At 35.4% G+C, this 11268-nt stretch overlaps 1 protein-coding gene across 1 annotated transcript in view; it reads right to left on the reverse strand.

Moving 5' to 3' along the window:
* DENND1B (DENN/MADD domain containing 1B) overlaps positions 1–10661 on the reverse strand; it is a gene marked incomplete at its 5' end in the record, with an annotated part of 31690 nt that extends 21029 nt beyond the window's left edge. Inside the window, 4 exons of the mRNA XM_010080464.1 lie at positions 163–203; positions 4169–4259; positions 10316–10417; positions 10612–10661. Coding sequence (XP_010078766.1) covers positions 163–203; positions 4169–4259; positions 10316–10417; positions 10612–10661 — 284 coding nt within the window. The remainder of the gene's footprint in view (positions 1–162; positions 204–4168; positions 4260–10315; positions 10418–10611) is intronic.
* Positions 10662–11268: the final 607 nt, after the last annotated feature.

Consider the following 11268-nt stretch of genomic DNA (forward strand, 5'->3'; position numbering starts at 1 on the left):
TTATTGCATATACCATAGACATGTTATTTCTTATGGAATGTTCTTAATATTTTCAAAAAAACAAATGAATGAACTTTTACCATTACATATATGTAAGGAAAAGGACAGATTTAAAGACCAGGATGGCCAGTATTATTATTATAAACTTAACCCAGTTTATACCTTCACTGTATGCATCCACTGCTGATAAGATCTCGAATTTCCTGAAATAGAAATGCAAGATGTAACACAATCAAACATACATTCTACATTTTAAATGTTTCAAACCTCTTCACAATCTGCATTAAAAATTCCTTTAGAGGATTATTCATTAATTTCATTCTTCCCAGACAGACAAGGAATGCAAAGATAAGAATATGTGTACACTAAGAAAAAATCCTAGGTACCTCTTATTTCATGTTTTCTGTTTTCTTTGTAAAAGCATATCTTTTCACCACACACATTTTTTAATTCCGGTTGAGGTAGAAAGAGAAATTAAAACTATGATAAGGTAACATACTGCTATGAAGTCTAAAAAGAAAAACACCACCCCAAAAGAAAAGAATAATATATAATGAACCGCATTCAAGCATAATGATCCCACTGGGCAAACTTTCAAGTACAAAAATGACAGGGACTGCAGATAGTATCATCCCAAGGAAAAAGAATGAGAGAAAAGACTAAGGATTATGTCACAACTTACTCCTGCACAGGGAAAATCCTTTTAAATTATTAAATGTATGTACTGTCCTTCACAAAGGAAAACCCCTAAAAGGCAAGTGAGAGGCACTGGCTTCTGCAGGACTAGCAAGGGCTACTCTGCAATTAAGCTGGCTGGGAAGGGCAGGGTTACATTCTACCAAGCACTTGATGAAGAAATGAAGACTATTTCCCAAAGGTGCTTCAGCTGAACACCAAAGATTGGGTCCCTGATCCCCGAGAAAGTTTTAGAGTACCTCCGACACTTGACTACGCTCTGGTACCACGAGCTGCTCCTAATCCCAGCCAAGGCAGTCACGTTGACGAGACTGCTGAAGTTTCAAACAGAGGCTCCTTTGTTTCGAAAGGTCCATACTGATATATCCTTACCATCACAGAAATTTAACAGGAGTTCTCAAAACTTCTTCAGCTTTGCAATAATCAATTAACTAAGGCCTGGGTTGAATTATCGCATTGGCTAGGGGAAAGCCAAACCATTCTCCCAGAACATGGCTGAGAACTAGCTGGGTCACTGGAAAAGGTCATCCCAAATTTCTCAGTGAGATGAAAAAACTGAGCTGTTTATATTCAAATCAGGCTCTTTTACCCATTCCACTGAACTTTTTGCAAGCAAATTTGAGGCAGCCAAACTCTGAGGAATGACTGCACAAGTGAAAGCAATACTTGCTTAAAAAGGAGAGAACCTGATGATCATGATGATCCTATCTCCAGCATGCACATCAAAGAGCAACCAAAAGCACAAATGGCACTTCTTTTACTTCAGTATGGTTCCCTGGAACCACCAGAGAAGGTAGCATGCAAGTAACATGTAATAAGGTGAAATTCAGCTGCTGCTAGTGTGTTAATGGAATTTCAATGAACCGTAAGTACTTTCTCTAACATGACATTTCATAACTTCAAATTCTTATTAAAAAATATTCATATAACATCTGGCTTGTGGCGTCCTTAACAGTGACTCTTTCCACATCTGCGTTTTCTCTGTCACAGCCTATGATTTAAGTAATTACTAGAGACAGTAAATGAGATCACGGAAAATCACCAAGAAGTTTAACTGTCTTCTAGTTGTGTAGAGCGACTTCAAGGAAGGCAATAAAGAAAACAGATAAAACTCTCATCTGCAGAAAAGGCCATGTTCATACTGCGTACCCTCAGCTAGAGTTGAACCTCCTGAAAAATCTAGCAAGAAAGTGCTGGCTCCCTAAAATAAATTACTATTAAAAGAGAGGCTCGAAGGATTCTATTTTTCAGTTTTCCTTATGCTACCACCATTGATATTAGACCAACTCAAAAAACAACTGCTATAGTAAAATTAATGTGATTACAAATAAATTACTTTAATGGATCTATTCTACAACAAATCTAAGTACTAAGCCAATCAACTATCACTATATTCTGGTATTGAAAGTTACATAAAAGTTTTGAGAACTAATACTTCCACAGAATGATACGTGTAACAAGAAAATAAAAATTTAAGTATACACTGCAAAATGTAATGAAGACAGCCAACAAATTTCTTTTAACATTAGTCATGGGGAAATAAGTTATGACTGCTTTACTGAAAAAAAAAAAATCATTAAAAAAAATGAAATCTAAGTTTCATTCTCTAATTTCCAGCTTAATTTTCTGTGCTGGTTTAGTCATGCTCACATACGTGTAAAAAAGCAAATTAAAAGTAATGAATTAAAGAAACACTTTCCATTTGATTCAGTAATTTTTCAGTTATACTCTCTATAGCTAAGAATATGTTCACCTGTCCTTTTAACAGCTTGTAGCTTACACTAACTTTCTGTGACTTTTCTGAAGGCTGGGTTTCACCTGTTTGTTTTTTTTTTTAAAAAAACCTTGGGCTTCTTGATAAAGTTGGTGGGAGTTAAGTCTGCAAAGAGATCACAGTTCTACCCCATTAGCGTCACAAAATGTCACCTTCAATTGCATACATATTGTTAGCCCTGCACTTCATAACGATAATGAGACAGCAGTTATGTAAATACTGAATGCGTGCCCTAAGCAATTTGTCCACAACCTGGCAAGACACAGCTTGTCTGACTTGAAAAGCACGCACCCAGTGCAATCTAAGCAAGAACTGCTGGTGAAGGCAAGCGTTGCCTCCTGAGCCAAGCCAGGTGAGACACAGTTCACGATCTGCCCCAGCACAGCCAAGAAACAAGCTTTATCTAACTTCCACCGCAGTTTGATTGCAGCCTCCTGACCCCCTCACTGCAGTCAGCAAACCAACTCTGAATACGGACATTGCCTGTCTGAATAATGGATGCACAATGCCTAAATCCTGTTTACAGAGCAGCATAAGTTACCCTAAAAAGGCAGAAAAGGAGTCATCTCTGGATAACTAACCATACTTTAATCAGGAAAAAACCACCACAAATTATGTGTTAGATCATAGAATGAGACACAGAGGGCAGGAGAAGGCAGTGAAAATCTTCAACAAAAGGATTTATGTACTCCGAGTACAAAAAAGGCATTCTGCAGAAGGTGAAGGTGGCTCTGCACTACTTGATGATTTCTCTGCAGGGGCCACATCCTCTCCTCTACGCATGCCCATTTCAGGGTAGTCTTGCAAAGGCAGACCATCTAAAGCTGACATATGCAAGTCAGTGGATTTGCTCAAATCACATAACCTCCATTTACTGAGGAAGCTTTTACACTACCTTCAAGATTGACCATAAAAACAGTATTTGTGCTGTGTCATGCTTATTTTGATCCAGTATTTTGGTAGCTTCTATGATACCTCAGATAACCATAGAGCTGCACTAAATGTTTAACAGGAAACCATTCAATAATCCTGTAATAATCAGGAATGGATTCAGCACTCACTCTTCTATATGGGTTAACTTTGTAAGCTAGCTAATGTGAAAAGTGAACATAATTGAGGGAGACAACACAAGGAATACTATTTTTGTTTATGAAGAAGGTAAATTCCATTGTCCCTTCTCAGGTGATATGTAAATGTTAAAATTTTTCCCCTCTTTTTCAGAGTGACACATTTTCTGGAAAAAGCAAATTTCTCTAAAAATTCAGGAAAGCACACTGATTTCTGCAGTGCAGAAATAATTAGAGTCGAGAAAAAGTTAGAAGTGTATATGGAAGACATAACTATCTAGAAAAAGTTCAGCACAAAGTTCAGAATTGTTTTAAAAATACAGTTTACACAGAACATATATAAATGTGCAGTTAAAAATGTAAACAATATAGTGACATTTCATCATATACTGAAATCTAAGTAATATTTTACTGGATTAAACCAAAGTATCTTCATTTAATACACTAACTAGATACATCATAGCGTGTGTCCCAGCAATTATTTGTTATAGGCTAAAACCTTTCCAAGAATGAATGGAAACAATGATGCAGTAACAAGATTAATGAATTCTAAAATTTACAGGACATCACGAGGACATCAACAGTTCTCAAAGAAGAAGTGTCAATAAATACACACAAATTAATTCTGTACCTCCACAAAAGCCTCCTGCTGTGATTTCTTCTTCAAAAGCATCAGAGAATCCTCTTCCTGCATTTAATTTTGATAGCCGACCATCAATAAACTGAAAAAAAAAGTCACACTTTGTTGGCCTTTCTATTGCTTTACAGTGTTATAGTTTTAAGTGTGAAATTTATAATGGAATATGTACATTCAATACAACATTGAGTTTAAGGATAATATGGTGCCTTTAGATGGATTTTTCAAGAGCAGTTGCAACTATGAGCAGCAGAAATGTCACAGTATTTTATATAGATCTAGTAAATTATCTACATTATGCAAAATTTACAATTTTTTTTCAGAACTATTTCAAGTAATTTTCAAGCTTTTCTTATGGCACAAAAATATATTAATTTATCTCCTTATAAATGGTAACTTTGGATTTGTAATCAGAAACCTAAAGGTCACTAAGACATTCCTTGATGTTCTGTTGTGGAATCAGAAGTTGACTTCCTAGCAACAAAACAACACAAGCAAACCTCCCTACGGTATCCCTTTGTGGGTCTAAAGTAGAACTTGCTGTACATAAAAACTACCTTTGGAACAACTGGAAAAGTTTCACCACGCTCAGTTCGAAGAGGCAATAGGCTACGATGGGTACTTGAGGGCCAATAGAAGCATGTGTGTTCTACAGGAAAAATGGCCCTGTCAGGACAGCCTGTGAGGGGAAACTGTAGTAGAACCACCCAGTGAAACAAGAGAGGAAGGCTGTGGCGTGGTTTCAGAAAAGGTGGCAGCAGCAGGCTGGATCTGACGGGCAGCGTGCAAGCTGACTGGAAGGACATTTTGTTCACCTGTACGGGAACGCGACACAAAGCGCCAAACCAAAGTGAGGCAGAGCGCCAAGGCAGAGCCCTAAGGCCCTCTCCACCTGCCTGGGCACAGTCCAGGGTTGACACCACTGTATTGTTAAGTTCTAACATGCTTGTTTACCCTTTATGGTTTTTTTAACTACTAACATTTAGATGCATCTACAGACACATATTGCACCAGCTGTCCCTATGCAGAGGTTACAGCTGCACGAGCACATGGATTTACATCTAGAGATAAGGATGTATACACACACTGAAACGATCCGCATACGTCAGAAAAAGTCAAAATAAGACAATTGACAAGTAAACCTCTCAGAAGGAATGAATGCATTCTTTTCAACAATTACCGGGGGTTCAAAAAAGTACAGTGAGCACATTCTTAAAGGTTTAAAATTCTTTCAAGAAGCAACCCCTCGCTTTTTGTTTTGAAAAGGCTAACTCAAGTCTGCGAGATAAAGTGAGAAAGCATCTTCCCAATTACACAAGGTTCACCCTCTAGAAAGAATTATGAGTTATTCACTGGTACTAAACAGTACATAGGAACTAACCAAAATGAATTATTTGGCTATCTCATATTTTACCACAGATTATCCAAAGTGTCAGTGACAACTGGATGCTTGTCAATGAACAGACTAGTGATATGAAACAAATTACTTTCTCAGAGTACAAAAACTCCAGCAGCAAGAATAAGACAAGCACAAAGACAATAATTTCTCTCTCTTTTTTGTCTAAATTCTTTCTTATTTTTAGATTTTACTCCAAGTTGGATTTTTTCCAAATAGGTTGGTTCATGGTCAGACCATTATGGGATCACTGGATTATTTCACAGTAAGAAAAAGAGATAAGAGCATCTTTAGCTACTGCTGTGGGGAAAAAAAACCAGCTCAACCAAACCCCCACTCCCACCCCCAGCCTTTGAACTGTAAGACATTATCTCTTTTGGGAAAGTTATGAATTCATTCCATACTATAAACTAACGTATAAGATTTATGGACATACTCATCATTTGGTAAAATTCTGTCAGCAGAAGGCTGCAACACTGACTGAACTTTAGTTTTTTAGAGGATCACTTCAACTGAGTATTTAATGTAAACACTAACAAACAGCTGTTAGCAGAAAGATACTGGAGATTTGTTTAAAGGAAATGATAAGTGTCCGTAGTGCTGGTGGTAGTAGTAGTTATTACTTTTGAGTAATTTACTGTAAATGGTTGCACTTCAATTGCTATACGAAAAGAGCAGCATGTGGAATTACACATACACTCTATGGTTTTCTCCAAATTTTCAAGCACTTACTCTCTCAAAAAATCTGAGCATGTTATTTCAAGAAATGCATTCACTTTGAGATCCAGAGAGCCTTTGGCTGACGACTGCTTTCAATGAAAAACTAGTCATTCCAGTGCTACTCTGGGATTTTAAACTAAAGACAGAACTACCATAACACTTGAATAAATTTAAATTCTAAAAACAAAATATAGACTATATTCACTTCAGAAGATCTTGTTGCATGGGTGATAAGGGGTGGGGGAGGACAGTTGATGTTTGTGAGCTAAAACAAATAATTTATTTAGGCAGGAGCAAAAACTCCAAGTCAATTCATCCATTAGTAAAAAAAAAAAAAAAAAAAAAGTTGGTAGAAGAAAATAAATCATCATAAATGTGATTTCCACACAATAACAGCTCAATAGCTTGGAATAAGAGAGCTTAACTCATAAAGCTTGTAAAATGAAATTTGAAATTACTAATAATTTTCGAAGATTTCTAATTCTTCAAGTCCAAACCCTGCATTCATTATTTGTTTTTCTAGTTAGCAATTTCAACCATTTTAGGGACAAGTCCCAGTAAATGTTGCATATTACATTACTTACACAATTACATTATTTAATGAGATAGTCTAGCATTAGGCTTCATGCTAGTTCTAAGAATGAATTAATATTTTCCCTGGACACTCATCAGAACTATCTGACATGTAAGATGCAACTATTAATTCCTTATGTTTGCAGTGTGAAATGAAGATTAGCTACCCTTCCACATTACCCTTAATAAAGGGAAGCCTTTCTAAGGCTCAGAAAAAGCTAACAAATAGATAGCATACCTAATAGCACAAATGTCTAAGATATGTAAAAAAACCCAGTGAGAAAAGAAGTACCAGAAGTACACAGTCTACAAGAACAAATATTTAATCTGAATAAAAACTGTCATACAGCATATTTAATCAGGAAATAAGAACATTTAATAGATAAATAATAGCTGTTTTTTTTTAAAATATATTTTTATATTATTAAATGTCCTAATAGTTCAAGAATAAAAATAACCAGGGTTGTTAAAATTAAATCTATTCAGGGCAGAAGACAGCTTTAGAAAACTAAAGCCAGCAAGCTGCAGCAAATTGCACTTCACACATCCCTATAGCTGTGATCCAGATCAAGGCATTTATCATAAATTGCTTTTATGAATTCCTAGAAAATGTATGTTTTGCATAAACAGTTTGGTGTATTCTGTTTCAGAACAACATAAACGGTCCTTTCAGTTTCCAAGAATGTGAAATCATCAACCTGATGTAAAAGACATCTCCGTAATTTATAAGTCTGAGAGAATGATTTGAGGCTAAAAGATTATCTAGGCATGGTCCCTGCCAAAAATATCCTGTCTCAATTTTCAGCAAAAACCATGATGATGAATAAGGGAACAAAAACACAAATGTTAATGAAAATGAGATACAGAGGTGGACATTATAATACCTGAGGAATAAAACTTGAGTGAAAAAAAAAAAACCTAGATTCACCACTGTTACACAATTCTAAGAAACCAGCACATATATCTGGACGCAAAAAAAAATAATTTTATGAGTCTATCAAGGTAAAGGTAACACAGTCGAAGTGAAGAATAAGGGTTCTGCTACTTAAAAAAAGGTTGTGATAAGTGCTGGTCTGTCAGTTTGCCCATAACTGAGGCTTACAAATAGATTTTGGGGGAAGAATGGTAAATGAGTAAATGGAAAGATATAACACAGGAGTTATCAAAACATCGGTTCTCACAGATTCTTTGACAATTAATTTTCTGGATAAAGGAAATGCAATGTATGTATTACCACAGAAAAGCCTCAAAATACTAGTTTAGATGAAATAAAAGCAGAGTACCCGAACAGTACACCTGAACTTTAGGTTGGCTGAGGACTGGCCCAAAAAGGAGATTACAGCTTGTAATGAGAGGAAAAGTGCCAGTTAATGATTTTGGTACAGAAGACTGGCATGTGCTAATACATTTGGGGATATCATTAACAGAAAGCACATCAAAATGCAATACAAAGAAAGAACAGATGATGTTGAAGATGAAAATAATCTGAATGGGAGTCAAACAAAGAATTAATTCCACAGTTTTTTCTGACAGTGATTTCCTTGTACTTTGGTGAAAAGATACTACAGCTTCCAAACTTAAAAGAGTGGTTAAGTTAGAGGAATTAACACATTTTAATGTAGAAGAGAGGGGGAGAAGATTTTAAAACTTACAAAGAAAAGAAAAGGACAGAGGAAGGATTTTATAAAACAGCCCAATTAAAGCTTATTGTCAGTTATGGCAAAAAGGATGCATTTCAAGTACTTATTTTCTGCTTGGTCTAGGTTTAAGGATGCTTCTAAGAACTCTTTTCTGCTTAAAAGATTTTCCAGAACAGAATAAAATACAGTTTAGTCTTTTTGAACACAAACAACTTGGAAAACAGCTCATTTGTCAGTGGGAAAAACTGGAGAAGATGCAGCTGGGCTGAGGAGTAGCCGAAAAAGTAGGAGTAACCTTCACAACAGAAATCAGAGGAATGAAAAAAAACCCTACTACTATTAAACAATATACATCATCAAAATCGTTACTGTTTCCTAATCCTCTAAAATATATTATTTGCTTTAGTTGAAATAAAATTAAAACAAGCTATAAACAAACTGTAAAGTGATTCTGTTTAATTGAACACATAAAAATGTAATGGGTAAGTACAGAGCCACGCTGACAAGCCATTCATTTCAGTGGAGTTAAACTGCTTTCTTACAGCTGAAGATCTTGCTTTATAGTAGTAGCGGTGTGACAACAATTTAGAAACATTGCTTGTAGGTAGTTTTCTATCAAACAAGTTTTATGCTAGCTTATGGCAGAGATATGCAAAAATGTAACCAATGCTGTTCACTCCGTGACTTCTTCCCATTTCAATCATAGGTGCTGGATACTTCAAAAGGTTTCAGATTTCTTCTTTATTATTTTATATTTTTACTTCCATGTTGTTATTGTATAAAATAATACACAAGTCAAAAGGAGGCCAATTCTATGATCAGGATTTCCTTAATTTTTCTATTATTAGGAGAAACATTTTCACAAGACTTCTACAAACTGTCATCCTTGCATAAATCTTTACTTTAGACACTAGCCTCTGGTTAACACCAAATGTTTTTTGAAAATTAGAAGATTCTACATATACTGAAATTCCCTTATTTATCATGTTAGTATTCCTTCAAAGTAGTCCACCAGATTATTTAAACATGAACTCCCATGCCTCAATCATTCCAGATATTTGCAAGAAAATATATACTTTTATGACTCTTCTGATTTCATTCAGATTTTCCTAAAAATCTAGTAATAAGTTTCTTGACACCTTCCTGATGCGATGGGGGTCATGTGATGAAGAGGTAGAAAAAAGGGAATAAAATCAAAGAAAAAAATAATTTCAAAGACTGTAATAAAACTACTACTGAGCTGTGCCAGACATTCAGCAATTTGTTCTCTATTAGCTCAAAATCTACATTAACAGATCAGCGAGAATGTTCTTCAGCCTCCCTCCATGGCTGAGGTTTATAACATTCTCTGCGTGCATACTTCAAAAAGCCCAGCAGTGAAAACTGCAATGACAGTATGAATCCAGTTTTTAAATAAAACACCACTGAAGTCCACCGTAAGTAGGTCTACGCTGTTTAGGTTCTTTGGTCATGAGCCAAGAGAGCTGAAAATGAAGTTCAGCCATCAAGCTCAGAGATCCAAGATTTTTATCATTTAGATGAGTTGCTGATTGGCTCTGAAGAGATGCTGCACTGGCTCTGCATCCTGAGGTTATTTTTCTGTTGTGTTTCCCCCCCCACCACCACTTTTTTTAACAGTAAGTGAAACTTTAAAATTACAACAGAACAGGGATGACCATTTGTACACAAAGTACTTGTGCTTATTTTTTATCCCAGAGTTTCATAAGCTGACAGAAAGGAAATAAAAAAAAATAAATACGGGTATGTTTTAAGAAAAAAATCATTAACCATTGGTGATTTACTCTCTCATACCTGTTTAAATAGTTGAAGATTAACAGCAGTTTCCAGGAACTGCTTAGTACTACTGGAACGATGCTTCACAAAACTATTCTCACAGAAAGTTATAGGCTCTCCCTAAAAAATTTAAACAGAAGAAGTTAGATGGTAACTAAAGTATACAAATATGCTTTAAAATTCTCCATTACAAATTTATTTCTTACAAGTCAATACACACAAATGTTCCCTTTCAAGCAATCTTGACAAACATGCATCCAATTAAACAGATGTAGACAACAAAAAAAAGCCCCAAATCTTCATACAATATTTACATCGTTCTCGAAATACATGTTCAACTGAACTTCTGGTTCATGAAGTCTGTCTACAAAATACACATTGCAAGCAAAAAGTTAAGTGCTTTACATTTGCTTCATGCTACCTTTATAGCACTCTTCATTAAAGATGTCAAGGAAGTAGTTTAAATTTTGAGGAAGAGTAGGTCCACCGCTTCAAATAATTTCACATGCATTATTGTTCAGGACTACTCCGATTCCCTGGCACGCTAAAGCAGCAATACTAGTAAACCAAAACTCTAATTCAGTCCAAAAACATATATCTGTATCAACTTATTTTTACATTTATTCTACCAAAACATGAGAAGATTGATAAATATACTGCTGATTTGACAGGAAATTATTGAAATACACATGCATTTTATTTTTATGCAAAAAAACCCAACCCTACAAACTTTTTGGAACACCGTTATGGAGAAAGTCTGAATAGTTGAGATTAACACTCAATACAATAAAATGTATTTTCGCAACGTGGGAAAAACGCATAGCCTATAGCCACCCAAAACCCTGCACCAAAACACTTTGCTGATGAAAGAAGGTCAACAAGGTATTCATTCAATTAAGTGTTTGTTGAAAAAATTATTACTGAAAACAGCACAAACACAAAGGACACTAGTAAGATTATTTATAAACAAT

The sequence above is a fragment of the Pterocles gutturalis genome, unplaced genomic scaffold, assembly GCF_000699245.1.
Source record: "Pterocles gutturalis isolate BGI_N339 unplaced genomic scaffold, ASM69924v1 scaffold15109, whole genome shotgun sequence".
Lineage (NCBI taxonomy): Eukaryota > Metazoa > Chordata > Aves > Pterocliformes > Pteroclidae > Pterocles > Pterocles gutturalis.